The sequence below is a fragment of the Salarias fasciatus genome, chromosome 7 (assembly GCF_902148845.1).
Source record: "Salarias fasciatus chromosome 7, fSalaFa1.1, whole genome shotgun sequence".
In the NCBI taxonomy this organism is placed as follows: Eukaryota; Metazoa; Chordata; class Actinopteri; order Blenniiformes; family Blenniidae; genus Salarias; species Salarias fasciatus.
The window spans coordinates 274,712-300,073 of record NC_043751.1 but is presented as its reverse complement, the minus strand read 5'-3'; the positions used below and the strand labels follow the sequence as shown (position 1 = coordinate 300,073).

At 46.2% G+C, this 25,362-nt stretch overlaps 1 protein-coding gene across 2 annotated transcripts in view; it reads left to right on the top strand.

Moving 5' to 3' along the window:
* LOC115391444 (copine-8-like) overlaps positions 1–25,362 on the top strand; it is a 62,695-nt gene that overhangs the window by 24,894 nt on the left and 12,439 nt on the right. The window contains exons 6-14 of one of the 2 annotated variants that reach the window (XM_030095709.1): positions 3,398–3,474; positions 11,949–12,012; positions 13,035–13,138; positions 13,681–13,785; positions 14,519–14,560; positions 14,975–15,050; positions 15,662–15,718; positions 17,929–17,990; positions 18,079–18,125. In XM_030095709.1, the coding sequence (XP_029951569.1) occupies positions 3,398–3,474; positions 11,949–12,012; positions 13,035–13,138; positions 13,681–13,785; positions 14,519–14,560; positions 14,975–15,050; positions 15,662–15,718; positions 17,929–17,990; positions 18,079–18,125 (634 nt within the window). The remainder of the gene's footprint in view (positions 1–3,397; positions 3,475–11,948; positions 12,013–13,034; positions 13,139–13,680; positions 13,786–14,518; positions 14,561–14,974; positions 15,051–15,661; positions 15,719–17,928; positions 17,991–18,078; positions 18,126–25,362) is intronic. The other variant, XM_030095710.1, reaches the window with a different exon arrangement.

Below are 25,362 nucleotides of genomic sequence, written 5' to 3'. Positions count from 1 at the left end.
TGACTGCCGTCCAGAGATGCTCTGCAAGTCATTAAGCTCAGTTTAAAGAAAACTGTGTCAATAACAGCCGACTGATACCAGTTTTCACACTGACGAACTCGCTCCGCCGAGGGGAGCGCCTATACGTGCAGCTAAACCCTGATTCACGGCAACGGAGAAGCTAAACTGTGGCTTTATGAAATGGGTTGCGAGACGATGGGAAATCGGGACGCCACAGTCCGAAGCTTATGGGCTCAATAAAGTATTTTATTGAGCCCGTAATATTTTGCAAATGAAGATGAAAATTAATTTTTGCACATAATTTCAGTTTGTATTTGTAAATCAAGTTCTTTCATGCTGTAAAAAACAATCTGCACAAAAATTAACCTCAGTGAATGTGTAGAAAATGGATCTGCATGGCTGTAAAACATATTTGCATTTGTGAAAAGAAATAGAAGCTCCTTTGCAAACAGCCTGTTTTGAGATGCGACGCTTTGAAACTCCGTGCAACTCTCTGAAGTTGTGGTTGTGAATTTTGCTATAGTCTTGACTCCTCTGTCTCACTGGATTGGGACAAATTGAACTGTCCAATCAGGGAGCAGACGGCCTTCTGTTCCTCTGGCCCGCCACAGACTCTTAAAGAGGAGCAGAGATTCAACGTGGGCTGAGGCGACAGGATCGTAAGACAGCTGCACCATTCAGTAAACTAAACATTAAATATGATCTTTAATTCCCACAATATCATAAATTACACCCACCTGAGTCCGGATGGGTCCCTGATGCCACATCAGTGCAAAACACGGGTCCTTTACCTTTGTTTTGTCATGGAGACGTGGCGTCTCGTGACGCACGGCGGTCCACGGCTGCGGCGATTCATTCCTCCAAAAATCAACTCCAAACTGCTCCATTTGAACATCAGTCGTTCTCAAAACCCTGTCTTCTGAACGCAAAACTTTCCTTCAATGAAAACGATTTATTCGGTTTTGCGTCCATCGCCGTCGAAGGCCGTTCACTGGAAGCACAGCTTTGCACCCCCACCCAGCCCCGCCTCGCTCCCAGCTGCTGGGGGGGGTTGCTTCCCCCCTCGTGGCCGCGGGGCTGTCACAGTGAGCATGAAGACGAGGACGCTTGGATGCATCCTGTCGTCGCCGTGGATGTGTGGGACTGCAGATCTGGCACGCAGTAACGGCTCCATTGTCCGGCCACAGCGCGGCTATAAATAACAGGAAGCGCGGGGAAAAGATGCAGATGCGTCCAGTACAGTATCTCCTGTGGCAGCTCCAGGGGCAGCTCTGACCATGACTCCTTGCTCCCTTCACAGCAGATGTTTTTCTCGTGCCGTATGGTTTGCATACCTTGTGCTGAAGTAGCTGCGGGCCAGATGAGCCCAGACGGGCCTTACAGTAGAGCCTCATTAAAGGCTGCGCGCATCCCACTTCCTGCTTTTCCATCCCGACAGGCATGCGTCACGTCCAGTGCTCCTGTGTGTGAAATGTTCTCCAAATTCCCCAAAATTCCGGACCGTATTGCTTCATTCAGAAACGGCCGACCTGAAGGCAGTGTTCTCCGTTAGTCCGGATTCCCCCTCATCAGCAGTCCTGTCACCGCCGCCGTGCACACATCTGCTTTCTGTCTGACAACCTTTAAACGCTGTGCTGACATTTCCTGTGTTTGACTGCTGAAACATTAGCGGCGTGCAGCGTTGCCAGCGTGTCCTTGGCGTCTGGCCGGCTGATAAAGTTCAGCTGGAACCGTGACCTGAAGAGTTAATGCTCAACCTGACGGCGTGCGACTGAGCCGGGCGCACGTCTGGGTCCAGCGTCTCAGCTCTTTACGTTCCACTGTGACTGCGGCTCATCCTCCACTCCTCAGATTCACGGTGTATGTGTGTGTGTGTGTGTGAGAGAGGGAATGATTGTAAAGAGGGCTGAAAATGTGCGCTGTCAGGAAACCTCATTGACCATTTTATCTCTGGAATCAAAGCAGACATGAAAAAATATTCTTCCATGAAAAGACGTGAATATTGTTGATAACTGACTGAAGGCCTGTTCGATGTTTGGAGGTGAAGTTCAGAGTTACGGCTCCTCATAAGGTCGAAGGTTGTTGTTGAACACACGTATGTGAGCTGTGCTGTTTTGATACAGTCAGAGGACACCGTGGCGTCCCGTGTCTCCTCCTGGTCTGGTCTCACCCGTTTCATTGCTTCCTCTTTTATTTTGGTCTTCGTCTCAGCGTCTCTTCCTCATGTGGTTCATTCTTATTCAGACCAGACTCACTGCACTACGGGACCTTTCCAGAGCGTCCTGGTAGGAGCGCCGGTGAGGCGTGGCGTGACGGAGCGGAGGGGCCGGGTGGAGACGGCTGCTCTCTCTTTGTCTCTGGACGTCAGCAGAGGCAGAAATTTATTCAGCACCGGCTCAGATCTCAGGAGCAGCTTTCTGCCCGCCGGACACAACACGCCTCATCTGTTCAGCCTGTTCACACACACACACACACACACACACACACACACACACACACAAATACACAGCGTGAACAATGGGTGGAGGTCTGCTGGAGACCTCCCCCTGGACTCTTCCCCCTCGTCCTCTGGGTCACATGTCTGGGTGGAGACGACATGAAGATGCTGAGCATCAGAAGTCCAGCGCCTCCCCTCCGGTATTCACTGCTCAGGCTTTTCAGTCAGCTGTCCTGCGTTTAGCTGGTCTTCAGACTGAAGGCTCTGTGGAGGGTTTGGGTTTTTTGTGTGTAAATGAGTTTTTTTCCAGTTTTCTGAAGAAAAAAAAAAAAAAAGAACACCTGTCCTTCATCCACAATATGAAGTGAGAGGAAAAAGAAAATGTTGAGCGCTGATGTTGTTCAGCCGGAGTCAGTGGATGAAAGCTGCTGACGGCTGCAGAACAGGAAGAGGAAGGAGAGCGGCTCGGCTCGGCACTGGATTCAGTCTCTCTGGAGAAATCTCCAGACACGCTCTTTGTTTTTTCTCCTCTTTAGATCAAACTGGTCGATATGTGGCTCTCTCACACTCACACACACACACACACTGTCTGCTCTGCGTCGCTGTGTTTTTCTGCAGCAGCACTAGATGCCATAACTGTATTCCTGTGTTCAGTAAAACATGACAAGCTCTCTTTAATGGACGTTTATAATCTTGATTATCTTCAGCTCTCTACCAGGAAACAAATCTGACTCACTGACATTCAGATAAAATCTCAAACTGTGTAATATCCGCCTCATGCACCGTTATCCCCTGTTTTCATGGCATAATCACAATTTTCCAGCCATCAATGTTAATAATAAAGATGAATAAAGGGCATCGATGCTTCGTCCCTCGGGTGGCGACTGAGCGCTCTGGTCTCTGCTCTGTGTGTTGGAGGCAGTTGTCCTCACGGCTGTCTCTCTGGTCTGCCGCTGACAGGACTTCCTGGGTCAGGCCTTCTGCACGCTGGGGGAGATCGTGGGGTCTCTGGGCAGCCGGCTGGAAAAACCTTTGATGTAAGTAGCTCACTCACACTGCGTCTTGTGATGGTTTTTAATTAGATGCTCCCGAGTCAAAGCGAAGCAGCAGAAGACGCCTCGCTTTAATCAGAGTCACTGTCATTAGGTGCCACCGAGCGCCGTCTTCACATCTCATTGTGTTCCTCAGCGGAGACTCGGATCGGGGCTTTACCGTCGCTTGCCACCGTTTGTGTTTGAAGTGAAGAGAAGCAGGAGCCAGTAATTGGGCCAAGATGTGGATGAAAGGGTGCTTGGTCTCTAACAGCCCGGCGAAATGAATAGTTAAAGAGCCGGCAGGCGGTAAACATGGGCTCGGGGACGGGGACAGCTTTTAAATGAAAAAGTTTGAATCATTGAATAATGGAACAAAGTCAAACCTGGAAGCGGTTCATGACGGATTCAGAGAGTGGATCTGCTTCCACCGCTCACACGAGTCTCAACAAACACCCGACTGTCACAAGGGGCTGTCAGTCGGATGGAAGATGGCAGAGGGGTTTCACATCGGTCTCTGGTCTTGTCTGTGGACGTTGTGTGATCAGAGAGGTGTCAGAGTTCAGCGCAGCAGAACCTCCCTTCACGTCTTCACTTTCCCTGATCTGATCGAATGGCTTCACACTGACCGATCCGACTGTCCCATCTAACGCTGGACGAAGAGATGTGCAGGTTTAGACACACCAAGACACCTCCCATTGAGTCAGTGGATCAATCCCATAATGCTTTGTGACATGATAACAGGAATGAAGGCTAGCTCACAGTGTGGCAGAGCCTTTCTTTCCTCCAGCTGTGAGCAGAGCAGTTTGCTGTTTTTCTCTAAAGCAGTCAGTCACGAGCGGCCCGACCATCATCCCCTCGGTCCTCCACTCCTCCTGTACCGCCGGACCTGAACCCGGCTCCACGCCGCCCCCGCAGGGCGGCAACGGACGTCAACAGATCAGAGTGAAGCCGAGCTCGGCTGCCAGGCTGCGGTGGTGGTGAAGTGGTGAACTGTCAGAGTTAGTCAGGCAGTAGTTAGAGCGAGACTGCAGCAGATTCATGTCAGTCGATGTCTTCTTCCCATGAAGCAGCGACAGTGAAGGGCTGCAAGACAATGAAGGGCTGTGCTGAATGACACGCAAGAAGCATGTAGCTGTAGCTGTGGCGGTGGTTGTAGCTTTAGCTGTAGCTGTAGCTGTAGCTATAGCTTTAGCTTTACCTTTAGCTGTAGCTGCTGTAGCTGTAGCTGTGACTGCAGTTGTAGACGTAGCTGTAGCTATAGCTGTAGCTGTGTCTGTAGCTTTAGCTGTAGCTATAGCTGTAGCTTTATCTGTAGCTATAGCTATAGCTTTAGCTGTAGCTGCTGTAGCTATAGCTGTAGCTTTATCTGTAGCTATAGCTATAGCTTTAGCTGTAGCTGTAGCTGTAGCTATAGCTTTAGCTTTACCTTTAGCTGTAGCTGCTGTAGCTGTAGCTGTAGCTGTGACTGCAGTTGTAGATGTAGATGTAGCTATAGCTGTAGCTGTGTCTGTAGCTTTAGCTGTAGCTATAGCTGTAGCTTTATCTGTAGCTGCTGTAGCTGTAGCTGTAGCTGTGACTGCAGTTGTAGATGTAGCTGTAGCTATAGCTGTAGCTTTAGCTGTAGCTTTAGCTGTAGCTGCTGTAGCTGTAGCTTTAGGTGTGGTTGTAGTTGTAGCTGTAGCTATAGCTTTAGCAGTAGATGTAGCTGTAGCTTTAGCTTTAGCTGTGGTTGTGGCTGCCTTATGTAACGGCCTCCGCCTGCAGTCATTCACTCGCATTGACTCGGTGCTTGTGAGTGTGTCTGTGTCTGCCTCGGTGTGTACCTGTGTATTTTATTCCTGACTTCTTCTTTTTTAGATATCCAGAGATATTTTTAGAAGTCCTCCATTATTTCTGAGTTGCGGTGGGTGAGTGTGAGTGGCTGTGCGCTCCGGCGTGTTCTTGACTGCTTCCACAGCAGTTCTGCTCAGTGAAGTAAGAGGGGATCGGACAAATCGAGCTAAAAAGATCAAATCCAATATGCGGATGTGTGTCTCTTCCTATTCTCTGAGCTAATGGACTGACTCTGCTGCAGCATCACAATGAAAGCATCGTGCCGCGTTGTGTTGTCTGTGACTGAAGCTGACACTGAGAGCACTCCTCACATCCAAACCGGAGACAAGGCTGTCGTCAACAGTCGCTGAGAACAAGGCAGTGGTTACAGTTCATCAGCTCTTTAATGAGCGATTTGACAAGTTCGAAGAAAGTTTTCAGAGCATTCGGTCCACCCCGGGGCAGCTAACGGAGAGGCTGACTACCACCGAGTCAGGCTGCAGACCACGAGCAAGGCATCCAAGCAGTGGAAACTGCAGTCGCTGAACTACAAGACGAGAATAAAACTCTGCGAGCCAGGCTTTCGGCTCTTGAAGGGAGATCCAGGCGTAACAGTGTAATGGTGCGTTCACACCGGACGCGTTGCAAGCGTCACGGCCGTTGCTTTTATATTCAAAGTCTATGGTGGACCAGCTTCAACAGACCTAACGTGCGTCAGGCGCTTTTCGAGCGTTGGCAACACGCGTCACACGCGTTCACGCGTTGCAGGCGTCAACGCCTGAAGTTGGGAAAATTGAACTTTGGAAGCGTCAGCGCCGAGCGTCATCCAATCACAGACGAGCGCTCAGCGCTGTAGAGATGCGCGGATGGCTCATTTTTCCATCCACAACCGCTTCTTAAAATCTCCATCCGCCCGCTATCCGCCCATATGAACGATTTTTTTTTTATCAATTTTCTAAACCGAACCCGCCCGGCATCCGCAGAACAGTGTTTAGGTGTATTGAAGTTGCTTTTTTTTTTTTTATTTGAGTGCTTCAACCACAACCCGCCCGAATGTAATTAAAATCTTAATTTTTCGACACGTCATCCGCCCGATCCGCGGTTATCCGCGAGCTCCGCAGGTGCAACCGCAATCCGCGCATCTCTAGAGCGCCGATGCGGGCCAGAAGGTCGTCAAACTGGGTCCGGGAGAGGCGGAAGTACCGCTGAAAGCCAACCTCATCCTCACGCAGCTCCTGGAGCAAACGGTGAAATTTGCCAAATTGCGAACGCCGCTGCAGGATGGGATGAACCCAAAAACGTCGCACAGGCGCCTGACGACGCCGTTTTCTGGCTTTCTTTATTAAATAAAGCAGGCCAGTGTCTCGATGGGACCCGCTATTGTCAACATGAAGACAGGACACAGAAGCTCCTCCCACTCCCGCCAGTGAGCTGCCGCACGTTGCAAGCGTCGTGTGTAGATGAACACGTCGAATTCCACACTTTACACGCCTCAACTTTGAGGCGTCAGTGACGCCCGTGAGGCAACGCGTCCGGTGTGAACGCACCATAAGAACTGCTGGCGTCCAGGAGGGAGTGGAGAGAGGGAGGCCGGCCGAGTTTGTGTCCAGCCTGATCCCTAAGCAGCTTCACCAAGCCGGGTGTTATTGACAGAGCGCACTGCATAAACCAGGTCAAACCACCAGAAGGATCCAGACCCCGCATGATGGTCGTAGCGCTGCATCCAGCACAAGAGAAGGAAAGATTCTGAAAGTGACCGAATCCTAATCATACCCGACTGCGCTGCGGAGGTGATGGAGCAGCGGCTGAGCGAGAAGGAGATCCGTCACTCGCTGTGCTTCCCGCCCGGAGCTCTCGTCCACTGCCAAGGGCAAAGTAGAACTTTAGACCATCCTGGTGATGCAAAGACTTTTACAAATCAAAAAAGCTGAAGACTCAGTTGTCTAATTATGGATGAAGAGAATCTAAGCGTGTTCTGAACAGACTTTTAGATTTGGTGAATCCTAAATTCACTTTTCTTCAGCCTGCCGTGTGCCGATGAGGTGCAGTTAGGAGTGTTTTACTGCTTTTGGTCAGCGATCTCAGATGTGGATGAGATGTGGATTCTTCGTTTGGGGATGCTCTGGGTTTTTTTTTTTTTTTGGGGGGGGGTGTTGTTGGTGAGTTTTTTTATCGGTTCATGTTATTGTTTTGTGTTTGAGATTGGCTGCCAGACTATATCTTAAAGCGATACTTCAACATTTTGGCAAATTGGCCCATTTAGGGCAATTCCCTAGTCATTTAGAACAGCCTACTTACTTTTTTTGTGAGGGCGAGCTGTTGTTTATTCAGCGGTGGGTCTGAGGAGAGCTTCACGGCGGACACAATGGAAGTGGATGGTACATTTGCTTCCCTCGTCAAACTCATCAAATACACAATCCAACAACCCCAAAACACTTTGGTGGACACGTTATAATCCGCACATTCACTACGCTGTGAAACATTAATGCAAACTTACCAGATTGAGTGGTTTTTGCGAAGATTGATAAGACGGAACTACTTACTAAACACGGCGTCTGGGCGTAGTGATTTCAAAAGAAAAAGTAGTTCCCAGTATTTGCTTCAGTGTCGTAACGCTACAATATTATTTGTTGGTGTTCCACAGTGTAGTGAATGTGCGGATTATAACGTGTCCATCAAAGTGTTTTGGGGTTGTTGGATTGTGTATTTGATGAGTTTGACGAGGGAAGCAAATGTACCGTCCACTTAAATTATGTCCACCATGAAGCTCTCCTCAGACCCACCGCTGAATAAACAACAGCTCGCCCTCACAAAAACAGTAAGTAGGCTGTTCTAAATAACTAGGGAATTGCCCTAAATGGGCCAATTTGCCAAAATGTTGAAGTATCGCTTTAAGTTTGCATTTCATCATAATGAAAAAAGTACCAATTGTGAACAATACTCTAGATTTCATGTCCCTGGTCTCCTGGAATGTCCGTGGTTTAGGCCACACGGTTAAACAAGGTGAAGTTTTTATCACATTTGAAATTATTGAAGCCTGTTATAATATTCCTTCAAGAAACCCACGTTAAAGGAGCACAGCAAACGAAACTTAAAGGAAAAGTTCGGTTTAATGCGTGTAGCAGACGGGGCATGGGTAACACCGCTCCTCAAACGGCTTTAATCATCCAAAAACTCATTAGTTTCACCAAAATTTCATCATGGTCCACTCACGCAACTCCTCCACGACAGGCCGGTGTCACGAGATAAATGTTTTGGTTGTTTTGTTGACCTCTGAACTGAAAGCTTTGTTTACGGCTGCCGCGCCATGCGCAGTACGGCTCACTGTTTCCGGGGCAACCGGAGGCTACGCAACTTTCTTCTTCCAGTTTAGTGCAAAATGGACGAATATCTGTCAGATGAAGATGTTGTGGACGAGAACTTTGAATATGAAGGGTGTCCTTACAGTTTGGAGCCAGAGTGTACAGATGAAGAGCTCATCGAAAGGCGAGCGCAGAGGAAAGAGAAGAACGGCTGCCGGAGCCGGACTGCGCATGGCACGGCAGCTGTAAACAAAGCTTTCAGGTCAGAGGTCAACAGAACCACATTTATCTCGACACCAGGCTGTGGCGGAGGAGAGGCTGAGCGGACCGTGATGAAATATTGGTGAAACTAATGAGGTTTTGGACGATTAAAGCCGTTTTAGGAGCAGCGTTACCGATGTCCCGTCTGCTAGACCTACACGGATGTCCCGCTGCTCGATTTTGGATCTAAATTTCTCCCGAAGCACTGTTGGGATCAGAAAAGCCTTGTGGGTGAGTATATTGTTCTACTTCATTCTATAAACAACGTGAAAGCTGTTCAAATCGAACTTTTCCTTTAAGGCCAGCTGGATCTCAGAGATCTATCAGTCACCATTCACATCAAACGCCTGAAGTGTTGCCGTTCTTTTTCGGAAGGCGCTGCCCTTTCAATTTCTATCATCTGTAACTGACGCTAACGGCAGGTTCATAATAGTAAGTGGGCGTGTCAATTCATTTCCTGTTTCACACTGGTGAATATATTTATGGGCCAAGTACAGATGACCTAGCTTTTTTAGAAAGGTGTTCAATCTGATCCCAGATGATGATTCAGGCCACACAGTGACAGGAGGTGATTTTAATTCTTATCTAGACCCACATTTAGATAGGTTTTCTTCTGCCCCTCCCCCCCAAAACAATCTGATGAAAACAAACAGGGTGGTGGATATTTCGAGACTGCAGCACCCCTGTGACCGGGATTACTCTTTTTATTCACACGTGCACAGATCATACACAAACTCAATTTTTTACAGTAGATTCCAGCTTGATTTGTAACATCAGCCACAGTAAATATCACAACATGATGATATCTGACCACAGTCCCGTTAATCTCAGTCTTAAACCGTGCTCCCCAGACGTCGGTGGTGTTTAATCCCCGTCTCCTTGAGGATCAGGCTTTTAAAACACACATCACTCCACATGTATCACAGTTCCTGGAGACCAACGACAATGGCGAGGTGAACGACACGATGTTGGAGGAAACTCAAAGTGTATGTTAGAGAGCTAATTATTTCGTACGAAGCTGCACCAAAAAAAGGCAAAACGAGGCAGACTGGGTTGAATAGAAAGATTGAAAAGGAACTACAAACATTTACAGAAATTCACTACTCCAGTCAGACTCTAAAATAATTCTTAAATTAAAATATGAATACAATACTATTGTTGGAGAACAAATTACTATTGAGACTTAAACAGAGGCGCTTTGAACTTGGTGACAAGCCACAGAAACTACTCTCTAGGCAGGTAAAGGGAGAACAAGATAAACAGTCCATTTATAAAACAACATCTAAATCTGGAAATATGCTTGAAGGACATAAATGGATGATTTAAAGAATTGTATTAGGAAATTACACTTTAAACTCGACAGCTGCACAGGAGGATTTCAGTCAGTTCTTGGATTCACTCCACTTTCCAAAACTGGACGCTGTCAGAGAGAACCTGGACTGGGATTTTTCACTCTCTGAACTACAGGCTGCTATCGGAGCGCTCCCCGGCGGGTCCAGATGGGTTTGAGCTGGACTTCTATGAAGCCTTCATGGGGTTTTCACACCTTCTCTGTTGAGAATGATCCAAGACACGTCTGGAAGGAAGGCAGCTTCCACCTTCTCTTAGTCAGCCAAACAATTGTGTTTTATTTAAAAAAAACAAGGATGAAACAGACCCAGGTAGCTACAGGCTCGACTGAAGTACGATCTGAAAAGAATTACAAAGATCTTAGCAATTCAGCTTGATATAAATGAAACAAGCATCATTCATCCAGATGAAACTGCTGAACAGGAAGCCAAAGTCTCCCACGTGGTTCAGCCCGGCTGGTCTGAAAGCCGCAAACGACAAAACAATTATAGGAGCGTTTCTTTTTTTCTAGTTTCTTCCTCAGAGCATTGTTTTAGTGTTGGAACATTTACTTTATAATTTAAGTTGGAAGATTTCCACGGCTTTGTTTTGTAATTTAATTTTTGGAAAATAAAGAAATGAAATACCTTTTCACATTCAGTGTCCTCAGAAGAATTTGCATCCCGATATGAATTCCTCTGCGTCAGTCCCGGAACCAGCAGCGTTACAGCAGACGGGACGTCATCACACTGAGAGAAGAGAATCCTGAGACCAGCGTTCCGGTTCCAGAGCTACACATTCCAAACTTTGTTCCCACTTCTATTTTCTATTTTATTGAACACTTCTCTTCCGTTGTGTTCTTGCATTCCTACTTGGAGTTTGACTTGAACTTTGGCTTCAGCTGTTCAGAAAGTGAGTCGCGGGTCTTGAACTGTGAGGAAGGAGAAGCTTCCTGATATCAGCAGGCTGGTGATGTGACGTCTGCAGAGTCGCTGCTCCTCCACTCAGCAGCCTCTCAGACGCTCTCCACACTGTGAACCCCCCCAACACACACACACACACACACACACACACACACACACACACACACACACACACACACTCAGCCTGCTCAGCTCATTTGTCTGAATGCTTCTTCAAAGCGTGGCGGCCGGTCTCAGGTGGCGGCGGCGGCCGGACACTACTTAGTTAAATGAGATTATCTTTGCCCTTCGTGGTTGTGAAGCAGGCCCGCGGTCTGTGGCGCTCATCGAGTCTATTTTTAGCGGTTCGCCTCCTTTGGCTTTATTGGCTGAGCGTTCCGCTTCACATAACCATCATGCAAACAAACAGCAGTGAAATGTCACTGTGCCTCCCTCGTCTCCATCTTCCTTTACTGAAGCCGTTAATGGGCGCTAATGCTTACTTACTGCACCGAGGAGAAACCCAGATGAAGACGAGGCGGATTCCAGCATTGTGTGTTTTATAGTTTCTTATCTCCAGCATTTCAGTGACATTCACTCTGTTTACTCCCAAAGATTACTGCTGCCATAAACACTTCCGCTGGCCTGGAGCTGCCGTGTGCAGCGAGCAACTGTTAAAGAAAGACGGGGGGAAAGGAACAGCTTCAGTCAGAGAGCTGTGTGAAGTCTCATCACAAGGACACACACACACACACACACACACACACACACACGCAATCTAAAGGAGTCGTCCCGTCACACTCAGGATGAGAAGGCGTCCGGGCTGCAGGTTCTGCTGACGCCGTGTTCTGACGCTGTGTTTGTCTTCCAGCGGGATTCCAGGGAGGAAATGTGGAACCGTCATCGTGAGAGCGGAGGAGCTGAGCAACTGCAGGGTGAGGAGACGCCCGAGCGCCACCTCCCACCGTCACACATGTACCTCCAGCCGGTCAGGTCATCCATCCATACATCCATCCATCCATACATCCAGTTAGTCGTTCCGTCGTCCCTCCATCTGTTCTCCACCTGGTCCTCATGGCTTTGGTTGGCGTAAAGAAGCAGCTCCTCTTCTGCTTTGGAGGAAACTCTGCTAACGCTCAGGGAGTTCAGGAATGTGGATCAGAAGACAGTCTCCTGTCCAGTTCAGAGTTAAACTACCACAGCCCGAGGATTCTGGGAAGTTATACTGAGTAAAGTCACATACGCAGGAAACCTGCTGTGTTTGGACTCTGGTGTATTTTATAAGCTCCTCATGACTTAAACCACGACTGCTCATAAAGAGTGAGGACATCTGCGGGGAGATTTGCTTCTTGTGGCGCTGCTTTGGAACTAAATGCTCCACCACTGAAAAGCTTGTCTGTTTCCATTTTAAGTGCTAACAGGTCTCTCCTGGTGTGGGCTGAGCAAATGAAAAACAGCCAAATCTTCTCTGTCGGCTTTTCTCTCCAGTTGGACTGATCTGTTCTCTACAGTCTCTCTCTGCCGCTCAAGCTTCTCCTCTCTCTTTCAGATCTGATACTGAATGTTTGAAGACATCAAGATGATCATCCATCCATCCATCCATCCATCTATTCACCCATCATCCTTCCCTTTGTTCATCCATCAGTCTATCCATTGTTCATGTATTCATCCGTCCATCCATCCATCCGTCCAGCTCATGTCCTTCTCATTTAAGAACTGTAGACAGATTGGGCAGACAGGTCAGAAGCCTCAGAGCTCGGTTCCGCCTCTGGTTCTTGGCTTTATTTCATTCATTCATGTTCTTCAGCTCCTCTCTCGCCTCGTTCCATCCACACTCCGGGGTGACGAGCCTCGGTAGAAACCTCAGATGTGAGCGTTCAGTGACCATAGAGGACGAGAATGGCTCCGGAGTGAGCGGCAGAGAAATCCTTCATGTTGTGTTTGTTCTGCCGCTCAGGAGTCGGTGATGCTCCAGTTCTGTGGAAACAAGCTGGACAAGAAGGACTTCTTTGGAAAGTCGGACCCCTTCCTCGTCTTTTACCGCAGTAATGAAGACGGATCGTAAGTTGGCAGGCCGACACGTTCTCCATCAGGACATCAATTTGTTGAATTAGGCGAGGCACCTGTCTCGATTTCACACTCAACAACACGTGAAAGCAGCATGTAGAGTGAGGCGGCTCCTTCACGCTCCAGAAACTCCCAGAGAGGAGATATAAGAGCTGAGCTGCCTATATGACGTTACATAAGGCTCCGTATGCCTCCGTCCTGCCAGCAGACCGAGCGTGAGCAGAGATAATAGGCCGGAGCTGACGGGGGGAGATAAAGGCAGAAAGGACGGATGAGATGGAGTTAAGTGTAGTCTGTGTGTGGAGATTTCTGTGCCCCGCAGATGCTTTCATTCAAGCCGACGTCAGTGTCTCTCACTTAACACATTCTCTCTCAGTGCGGCTGAGTATTTACTGAGGCAGCCTAAATGTTCTGCCGCGGGCTGCAGCAGCGGGACGCTCCAACAAAGACGAGAAAAGACGACTTTTCTCCCCCTGTAAATAAGAGGCGCAGGCTTCTTTCAACCGGAGGTTAACGTGTTGTTGTTTGTCTGTCAGGTACACAATCTGCCACAAAACAGAGGTGGTGAAAAACACTCTGGATCCAGTGTGGCAGGCTTTTAAAATCCCCGTCCGGGCGCTGTGCAACGGAGACTACGACAGGTACGGAGCGAACGCCGCAGCATCTACAGCCACGCCCAGCGACTCGGGGACCAACATTCAGAAAAGGAAATGAAAGATGCTACACTCTTTCTGTGGAGGTTCATTTTGTGGATGGTTTTGTGAACTGAGCAGTAGAGTTTGCAGTTCGGGGTTAGAGTTAGTCGGACAACCTCTTCACGTGTTATTGTGTGGTCATTTTTCCATTTGAGACAAACCGCTTGTGCGCTGAGGACATTCAGTCTCAGGAGTTCTCTGTGGAAACGTGTTGGCTGCCATCCCAGCAACATTTTACATGCAACACACTGAAAGCCACACAGAGCAGCTGCATCACCAAAGAGAGCGAAAGACTGTCCACTTTTTCCAAAACTCTGACCTCAGTCTGTGGTTGATCTGCTCCAGGAGACTGACGAGCAGCTTAATGAGGCTGGTGTCAAACTACACGCTCCCAAGATGCATGTTTCTTGACTGAGTGTTATTATAAAGTTGGGTTTCAGGACAGAGTTTAATTTGGGCAGGTGAGTGAGACGTCCTGCTTTAGTGCTGGTTGTGGTTTGTGATTTTAGTTTTTCTGGTTTCCGTCAGTTGGAGCCTTATATTCTTATATCTTTCATATAAATGTGCATAAATGTGCTCTCTCCTGAAGATGAGGCTCATCTGAAGGCCGGCGGTTATTTCTCCAGACAGAGAGACTGCAAATCTGCCTTTCTAATGTTTTTTGTCCTTCATCCTGCAGGAGCATCAAGGTGGAGGTGTACGACTGGGACCGAGACGGAGGGTGAGGAGTGTGTGTTTTCCACTGCATGTCCAGCAGCCTGCTCAGGTCCGATCCACACTAATGCAGACGGAGGAAAAGGTTTGAGTGGGTTTTTCAGGGGTCAGGTGGTGGCGGAGGGTCAGTGCACGAGCTCTGGGACTTTCTGTGTGGAGTTTAAGAAATGAAGAGGCTGAAGAAACAGATTCTCAGACCAAGGAAGAGACAACACAGAGTTTCTCAGTCTATGAACACATGTGCAGAGCAGGAAGGCTTCTGGGATTCCTCCCACTCCGCCCGGCCCTGACCCTGACCCTGACCCCGATCCTGCTCATGGTCACACTGCACCTCCGTCTCCAGTGAACGGGCAGCTGGAGGAGGAACGCCGTGCTGTGATTGGACGGTTCCGGCTCTGACTGACTCTGTTTGCTCTTCCAGCCACGACTTCATCGGACAGTTCAGCACCAGCTACAGAGAAATGTGCAGGAGCCAGTCACAGTTCCACATCTACGAGGTGAGACACACACACCAAGCTGCGGGCTTTTACTTTGAAGGGGGAGCTCTGGTTTGACCGATCGCAGATGTCCGCTCTTCGGCTTCACTTTGAGATCGACCCGCAGTGAGGGTGTGAACGCCAGCTCCTGGTTGGATCAGTGCTTTCTGGGTCTTTCCTCCAGGTGATCTGCTTCCATCTCCTCTGCTGGGAACCAGGACCTACGTTATGCTCTCTGGAAAGCTTCTATTGATTCAGAACTCATGAATACATCAGTGTGAAATGTATATTCTGATTCTGCTGAGCAGAGGAAAGCCTGCAGGGACGTTCCAGTGATTCTGTCCTGTGGTTTGATTTGAGACCTGCTGAAGGTCTTTTTGCAAGAACCTCCGTTAGTTTTTCTTTTGAATCGTTCATCGTGATATTTTCACTCCTTATTTTCTTGTGTTTGCTGCTCTCAGCTGTTTGCTGACTCGCTACTTTTCACATCTCGTTCATTTTTGTGGGGGATGGAGGCTGCAGTCCGCAGCTGGACTGTGAAGTGAAGGGAACTCGAATTTGTTTGATAGTTTGTGTCATGAACTCGACACACGAGTTAGGATTCAGAGATTAAAGCTGATGTTTGTCCACAGGTGTTAAATCCAAAGAAGAAAGGGAAGAAGAAGAAGAAGTACCTGAACTCAGGAACGGTGAGTGTCACTCAGACTCTGCATGTTTTCGCCGCTCCACCTCCAGCTACGTTTATGCTTTCAGACTTCCTGTTTATTCCCAAACATGCGCTCGGGGTTTCTTGTGATCTCCTGCGATGTGTTTTGAAGTCGGATGTCAGGATCCTTTAAAAGGCGTCCTGTTTGCGCTCGTCTCGGCCCGCGGTGGACTGATTCTGTCTGCTCCAGCCGCGTTCAGACGCTTCGACACGCATCACATCAGCTTTCCCCGCCGCTATTCCCGTCCGCTGCGTCTGACTCCACGCCAAAAACATCAAACCAAAAGCCGGGCCCCGCCCTCGGACGTTCCTTCAGCCCGCTCTGGCTCTGATCGATGCTCCCCATGTGCCAGGACCGTCTGAGAGGATCCCACAAATGTTAAACCTCATGAAAACCCCTTCACAGCCCGTTTCCCTCCAGGAACCAGACTGAGCTGAGTCTGGAGCGAAGCTGATCGCTGCTCCTGACGGGTCTGATCGGCCTGCAGTGGCTCCACGCCGCAGAACCGCTCCGTCTCCTCATTTCTGTGTGCAGTTTGCATGTTCCTCCTCTGCGTGGGTGTGCATTCTTCGCTGGTTCTCCAGTTTTCTCCCACGTGTTGGAGCCGGTGTCTCTGCAGAGTTTCGGCCAAATCATGCATCATCTTTTCACCAACTTTCAAGTTGGAGGATTTTCAAACCATGAATGAGTTTCTTAAAGACACATTTCAGAATTTGAGTGCATTGAAGTCTAATTAAAATGATCAAATAGGCTCAAGCTTAAAAACAGTCATTGTTAAACTTTGCATAAAGACCAGATATTTTACTAAAAGCACCGAAAGACTCCAGCTTTTTAATCACTGCAGCTTTTATTCATATTTGATAATTATGTAAAAATGAGTCAATCTGAATGAATGTTAGTAAAACAGTAAAGAGGACGGATGATGGTGCTGAAAGATTCTAATCATCTATTATTTCAAGATTCCAGTGTGTGAGGTCAAACAGGTGAGGACAGGTGAGGACAGGTGAGGACAGGTGAGGACAGGTCTCTCTGAAGGAGGTGTCACAGCGTTAATGACCCGATCAGAGTCCACATGTTCGATTCCAGCAGTCAGATCTGTGTCTGCGTTACTTAATAGAGACAAATGGCTTCAAAGCACCATTGGCCGTCGCAGTGCAAAGCATCATGGGATTGATCCTCTGGATGGATGGGAGGATGATCTTGGTGCCTGTAGTCTCCATGTAAACGATCTGATCCCTCCGTCAGAGCCAGGCCAGTCGCGTTCAGCCCGAAAGGTGTGTTTTATTAACAAATGTTAGGTGTGTGGTGGAAGTATTGATTTTCGTTCAGACTATTTTAATGTACACACACACACACACACACACACACACACAGACACAGACACACACACACACACACACACACACACACACACACACACACACACACACACACACTGCTGAGAGCTTTGTTCTTTCTTCTCCGTTAGATAAAGTGTGCTCTCACTGTGTGTTTTCTGGATGATCAGATGAATCCGGGGGCTGTGTGTGTGGCGTGGTGTGTGTTTGTGTTTGTGTTTGTGTTTGTGCGCGGCGCAGGCACACGGCCCTTCGGTCCTCCACACTGTGGCACACGGCTCGGAGCGTGAGGAGCTGCCGCCGACCTCCTCACCCTGCCGGTCAGCCTCACCTCGCTCTGGAGCAAATCAGAGAGACGTGGCGGCGTTCTCTGTTCCGAGCGAGAAGGACGCTGCGCTGCATTCATGTACTCACTTCCGTTTAATTAAAAGAACCCGTGCCAGGCGGTCTTCACACCCGTACTCCCACATTATCAACTCTCCTTTTAACTCTACGCGCTTCGTGTTTGTGGCTCGAATTGAGTTTGCAACTGTCACCCGGCAAGTGGCAGGAAATTAATTCCATTTACTCACCGAGCCTGTTATTACAAACACGTAATACATTAACCTTTATCTCCCTGACAAGCGTGTGGAGCGGCGGCGCATGATCAAATGCTCCTCTTACATAAGTATATTATTTACAGCAAAGAAAGCAGGAGGCTGAAGATGACAAAGAAACCAACCTAATCAACATGAGTGGAGTCCTGCAAACACAGAGTCTGCTGCTGTTCCATAATCACCCTCCAAAGCAGGATTTGGATTGAGTGGAGTCAGAACCTGGATCTGTGAGCGCTGACGTGAGGGTGTGTGTTTTCAGGTCACCCTGCTGTCCTGCCTGGTGGACACCGAGCTGTCCTTCCTGGACTACATCAGAGGAGGGTGAGAGCTCTCAGACATGCTGTGAATAATCTGCTCTGAAGGGTCCCGACGTGTTTCACTCCCTCCGCCTCTCTTTTTTTTCCTGTAGGACTCAGATTAATTTCACGGTGGCAATCGATTTCACAGCATCAAACGGTGAGTGTTTTAAAGCTCGCTCTCATTAATCGAACCCCTCGAGCGTGTCGGAGCGTCGCGGATCTTTAGAAGGTGATAAAGTCCTTATCAGTCATCTTAAGTTGCTTTATTGGTGCTTCAGCTGCTTAATTCAACTAAGGAGAAGCAGAATGAGCTGAAAGTGGGATTATGATGTGAGCGTTATCTCAGCCGGATGCTTCCTCTCATCCAGTCTGCCGTCGTTAAACACACCTTCCCTCAGTGAAACTTCATGAAGGCCCCACCGGTAAACAGCAGCACATCTGTCACCACAGCCATTTAATGACAGGACCGGGACGAGCCGCTCGCCACACGGCTCAGTCACACACCAGCCGTCTGCTCATTTTAGCAGGACGATTCAGATCTGGGAGAGTTAAAGTCGTGTGTGTGTGTGTGTGTGTGTGTGTGTCAGAGGAAAATGGGATGATTCTGTGTCGTGTCATCACTTCACTTCATCTCAAACAATAATCTGAAAAATATTATCTTCAACAGCTTCATCAGCCTTTCAGAGGGTTGATCAACGTTTTACTGGGATGAAGGGAAACATCAGACAGGCTACAAGTGAACTGTGTGTGTGTGTATGTGTGTGTATCACAGTCAGCAGACCACGCAGTGTGTTCACAATATGTTTACTCGCTGTGTTCAGGTTCAGTGTGTTCAGTATTTTGACCGTGTGTTTAACGGGTTCACACATTCCCTCCTCATATAAATCACATAAAGGCTGAATTCTGCTTTCCACACGGACGAGACGCTGTGAAATGCAGCAAATCACAACACGAATTATGAAAAACAAATTCCCGCTAGCTTAATGCTAACTTGTATGGGAAAACCCATTGACATGCTAACAGTTAGCCCAACAGTCGCAAAGCTGCTGGAAGAAATTAAACTGAGAACCATTTCACTGACTAATACAGAACACAAACACTAATCATTTCAACACTAACAGGCAATATATTTCCCTCACTCAGAAAAAGACAAATAATAATTGATTAAAAAAAAAGACCTTTGAAAACTCCGCCGTTGGCCTATAAAATACAAGATGGCAGAGTGAGCGGTCGTATTCCCAGCAGGGTTCGACAGGAATCTCATATTTTACACGTCCAAACTTGATTTTAACGCAAATCGACCAACCCACAAAATAACAGAAGTAACTCGGAAACTTTTCGACAAGCTTTTTAACTTTTGGAGACGTTTCATCTCCAGTATTGTGAGCTGAAAAACTTCAAAAATAGCTCATCTCGGGCAAGCTAGCTTCTTCGACCATAACTACGGCTCTCAGACACGGAGAGATGGAGCCCTGGAAAGTAAACTTAAGGACATTGAAGAGAAAATGGACATCGTCAAGCAGTCTGCAGACACAAACAAAGATAGCGTTGCTAGGCTCCAAAGACAAGCTGAGCTTGAACCGCAGAAAATAAATCCCTGAAGGAAAAGGTACTGGACGCTCCCGGATATCAGAGGAGATGGAACCTCAGGCTTATGAGGTTACCAGAGAAAGAAAACGAGAAAATTCCAGAGGTCACTATTGGCATCCTTACCTGAGTGGTACCCATGTCTGCTGACCAGCTCCGCCTTGAAGTGGATACAGTTCACCGTCTGGGAATCAGACGCCCATTGTCCTGCAGTTTGCCAGGCGAACGATATGGGTGGAGGTGTGGAGCATGTCCAGAGAGGCTCCAGTGTGCAGAGAGAAACAAGACTTCTCCAAATAAGACCGGGCGGCAAGAGAGAAGCTGTGGCCACAAGTGGACGAAGCCAGACGCCAAGGCAAGAGAGCGTATCTGAGAGAAGGATACGCAATCATCAACGGGGAAAAAGCTTATCCTTGATGCTTATGGTATTTCCTGCTTACTTTGATTTAAACCCTCAGTTTGACTTTAAAGCAGCTATTCACTGTTTTTTGTTTTGTTTTTTTAATGCTGATGACTGGTGGAATAATAATACCGAGGATCTGCTTATGGCTGACTGAAATAGTCTGGGGCTTGGTCGAGCTCTGACTTTTTTTTTTTTGGACAAAATGCTCACTCCTGCATCCCTAGTTCAGTAAAGAGCGTTACACACAAAACTTTAGTTCTAGTGTTCTTTATTCTTTATCTGTGCTTCTGGTACTTGGCAGGTCATGTTTATTATTAAACTTTCATTTGGTTCTTTAAATTTTTGGGGCATGAAAGATGTTAAAAGAAAAGCTCTGTTTTTGTTTTTTAAAGGGCAAAACTCTAACTGTATTTTTCTACAAGAGACTCTCTCCTTGGATGCAGACGTAACTTTTTGGACGACTCAATGGGGCCATAAAGTCCTGTTTAGCCATGGCACTGCGAGATCTGGTGGTGTGGCTATTTGCTTCAAAATCTTTCCTGGAGAAATCTTGACCCATGGGACTGATGCAGAGGGACGCTGGCTGGCCGTGGTGACAGAAACTGGAGGTCTGCTTCTCTTGATGTTAAATGTGTATGGATTTAACATTGACAGTCTCAAGAGAACAATGCTAGAAGATGTCACAAATATTATTGTAGGTCTGACGTGTAATTACCCCACTGACTGTCACTGGAACGTGACTCCAGACGAATGGAGCGATAGATGGCCCCCAAGAGTTGGTAGATCTCAAAATGATCTTATAATGAATGACTTCATTGCTATCAATAATCTAACGGATATTTGGAGAGCAATGCACCCAGGAGTTCTTAGTTTTTCATGGTTTAATCCAAACGGTACATGCAAATCTAGAATTGACTATTGATTAGGGAGTGATATCATTTTACATCTTCCCTCAAAAACAACAATATGGATAGCTCCTCCTTCAGATCACTGCTTTACTGAGTTACACTTAGAACCCGCTACCAGGAAAATAAACAAAAGGAGTTACTGGACGTTTAATACCAGTCTGCTTCAAAATGAAGAGTATTTTAAGATAGTTAGAGACATCGTTACCAAGGTGGTAAATGGTTAAGCCATTGTAGGATATATAAATAAGTGGGAATTCATTAAATTCAAGATGAGAGAGTATAGTGTCCAGTTTAGTAAGAATTTAAAACGGAAACAAAAAGAGTATGAAAGTAATCTTCTACAAGAAATAAAAAAAACAGACTTATGGACTTACAGATAAATTAGATCAGTTATGTGTTAATCGAGCACAGGGTGTTTTTGTAAGATCTCGTGTAAAATGCATTGAGGAAGGAGAAAAAAACTTCATATTTTTCAATTTGGAAAAAAAAGTGGACATAAAAGAACTCCCATCTCTTGTCTTTTAATTGAGGGAAAAGAATGTGCAAATCAAAAGTTATTAGAAAATTAAATTTTTCAATCTTACTCAAATGTATATTCTTTTCAATTTTCGAATACAAATTGTGATTTTTTTTGTTTTTTTTGTTTTGACAAAATAGCTCACTTGATTCCCAAAATTAAAAAAGCATCCCATGATCTCTGTGAATCAGATTTGACGATTGAGGAACTTGATGCTTCCATTAAAAAAAAAAAAAAAAAAAAAAAATCACCTTAAACAAATCTGGAACTGACGGTCTAACGGTCAACTTTTACAAGTTCTTCTGGAATGATGTGAGAGAAATATTATTTAAAGTTTTAACAGAATGTATAAATAAAGAACTTACAACAAGTATGAAACAAGGGTTGATTACACTTATTCCTAAATCTGGTCAAGATAAACGTCAACTGGACAATTTAAAGGAACACTCCGAAGATTTTGGACCCACGCCCTATCCCGATCATTTACAGAGTGAGATAAGCTCATAAATACTTTTTTGTGTCTGTTCCTCCAGTGCCTGGCTAACAGCTGTTAGCATCGTAGTTAGCTTAGCTCAACTAGGGCAGGTGAAGAGGAGACAGAGCCAGACTGAGAAAGTGGACAAAATCCTCCTTCCAGTGGTCCAGGGGACGGCGTATTAGCATGTGAAGTAAATCCGAATGGTTATGAAACATTTTAAAAGACGTGTTTTCTTTTCAATCCGTTAAAATAATGTTTTGATCCACACAAATCTGCACATGTGCAGTGCTCCGCAGAAGGATATACCGGAGCACAGCAGTAGACTCAGCCGCTGTGCGCCGGTATATCCTTCCGCAGCGCACTATGCTTGTTGCAGGAATGGAGAGGTATTTCCGAGCCAACACACTCAGTCTTGGGAAGTTTGCGACATGCATTTTCCACCACTGAAGTGGGTCAATGTATGTATGTCAGGGAACAACCAGTAAGCTGACAGCTCAGCTCTGACTTCGCCTTCCTCACACATCTGGACAGTAGCACATGACTTTTGGAAGAAACGCCCCAAAGTTTCTTTCTTCTTTAGCACTGGCTGAGTATCACCTTGGGCCAGAGTTTCTTGTCCAACTTGAGGATTCTCCTTCCTCTCTGCTGAGCTCTGCATGGTCCTTGGGTCTGCCTGTCAGCTAACAGAGATAAGTCTGTGACAGTCCTTTAATCTGTCCACCTTGTCATGTGATCTGTATGTTGTTCGGAATCGGGGGTTGACAAGGGACGCCATGTCAAGGAGTTCCTCTGTAGCCGGATCACTGGATCTGCTGTTCAGATATTCCAGTATGCTACTCTGGATTTTTGTGTGAGTTCAGTCTCTCCCTCCCCAGACGTAAGCCAGCTGTTGTTGAATAAGTGGAGCACTGCTGACACGTGTTTCTCCTGACAACGCATCAGTAAAAGTGTGCAGTGGTTTTATGGCTTTATTGACAGACTCCAGCACGCCATCATCTTGCCATGTGGGGACAAGATGTCTTGTTTTCTTGTCTGATCCCAGTACCTGTCCAATGACCTTCTCTTGTTGGAGTATTCTGTCAATCATTTGTTGTGGAGAGGCCCAGCATGTTGGAGACTCAGAGATGAGCTGGTGAGAAGGCGGCCCAAGGTCGGCCTGAACCCCTGCCATGTCTTTTCGCTTTTTCCAGCTGAAGGAGTGTGCACTGACCACTTTTTTGCATCCTCCAATGGCACGGTCAGTACGGTTGTCCTTCATCGCGTTCTCTGTCAATGAAAACAAAGAGAGTCCACAAATCACATCAGAGTAACTCACCAAGTCTTTTGTGACATAAATTACACATTCTCAATTTATAAAAAGCACTACTCGGGTACATTTTTTAAATCATTCCTTGTTTTTATTTTTATTCTAGCAATATCAATTCCTAAGCATGTTGTCACTTTTTCATTTAACTCCCAGCATTATTAATTTTTTACAAACATTGCAAAGTGATAGCTGTAAGCACGCCCCTTTTAGTCGGCCTGCTCCGTGTCTGACCTCGCATATCCAAACCAAGTCCATACTGAGGTCACGGTACCCTTTTATTGCACAGTATCGTCCTCGTTTTCTTCTCCTTTCTCTGCCTCCATCTCTCATGCTATCCCTGTCGTATCTGTTTGTGTGTTCTTCATCTATTGCTTATTGGTAAGAGAACATTGACTGTAGTCTGTGCTACAGCGCCAGTCCTCCTGGTATGGTGACTGTGTGTATTACATGCACCGGGTAAAAATAGCGGAGGGACAGAAAATTCGATGTTTAGATTTAATTTTTTTCACATCGATTGAAAAAATACAATGGAATTAATTTGATTTGTCATCCAGCTCTAGTTATACTGTGATATAAATAGCTCAGTTTCCTTGGGTCATGGTACTTGCAGCAGATTTGACATAAAAAGAGGCATTCGACAAGGTTATGGAAGCTCTCCCCTCTTGTTTATAATGGTTGTAGAGGTGTTGTCGATACCACTTAAATCTCTGGTTGAACAGGATATACATCACTCAAAGTTTTCCCCCAAAATGAGACAACTATTAATAGATGGTGAAGATTTTTGTTCTTTCAAATTTACCAAAAAATGTTTAAGAAATTCTTAGCTGAATACCTGTTTTCCTAAACCAGCTAAAAGACAGTATATTCTAAGAGAATTCAAAAAAGAAGAAATAATAAAGATAATAAGAATTTATCTCCTTTCCCAGTTCTGTTTAAGGCAAAAGAAATTCAATTTAAAATCCTAAAAAATATTTACCCCACAAAAGAATTTTCTAGTTTTCTAAGTTTAAAATGGATGCTGACAATTGTAAGTTCTGTGACACTGAAAGTGAAGATTTGGAACATTTTTTTCTTTCGTCATATAGTTCAAGGTTTTTGGCAAAACTTTAAGACTTGGCTTTACTCTTTACTATAGATACCTGTTTTAACATTTAAGAAGTGAAATTTGTAATTAATTTGAAAGATAAAAAGACAGATAATGGCGTAAATAATTTATTAATCTTGTGCAAACACTTTGTTCATAAATGCAGATTTTTTAAAACCAAACCCGCAGTTATGCATTGGAGGAATGAGCTCAACATTTTTGCCAAATCCTTGAAACTAATTGATGAAAAACAATCATATTGTTGTGAAGATTTCTTCCCAGAGTTCAACTTAGTATAATGCCCCAGCTGTGGTTTCTTTTCTATTTTTTTTTTGGTTTTTGATTTCAACTTGTTATTATTGTCATTATCTTCCTTTTGTTGGCTGTCTGTGACTTGACTGTTGTATTGCTAATGCCAGTAATGCCTAAATGTTAGTTGAACTTTGCAAAAAAAAAAAAAAAATACAAACAGGAAGTAGCTACAGAAGCCCAGGAGGCTCTGTAATATTCAAAGTTTTGACATCAATATTTTCACTTTTACTGTAAATGAATATGAGCTGTAAATATCAGCGATCACCCTCCTGGTTCCTGATAATCAGTATCCGCCCTGAAAGAACCGTATCGGTCTGGATCTAGTTTATATTCTATCCAGTAAGTGCGTGTCGTGTGGCGGAAGCAGCTTCTCAGAACTGCAGTGTTACCTGCAGAGAAACTGACCAGCTGAGATAAAACAAGAGCAGGCTGTAAATCAGAATGGAACACAACGAAGAAATAAAGAAATAGCAGGAAGTGAGGCTCAGACCGTTCTGCTGTTTTGGTTTTCTGCTGCAGAGTTTTTCCTGTTTACTTCAGATCTTTCTGTGTATCTTCCTGTGTGAAACACAGCAGTAACGGAGGATTTTCTGTGGCTGCAGCAGCTTTCTGCTGTCATACAGAGACACCTAGAGGTCAAAGGTCAAAGCACCAATATATCTTAATATGTGAGTCACTTCAGGCCAGAAAACATGTTGATCTAATGACGAGCCACACATCCTGGTCTGGAATCATGAGGGTCCATCATTAGAACCCTGCTTCAGCCTGGAAACACACTGACTGAGGTCAAAGTTCAAGC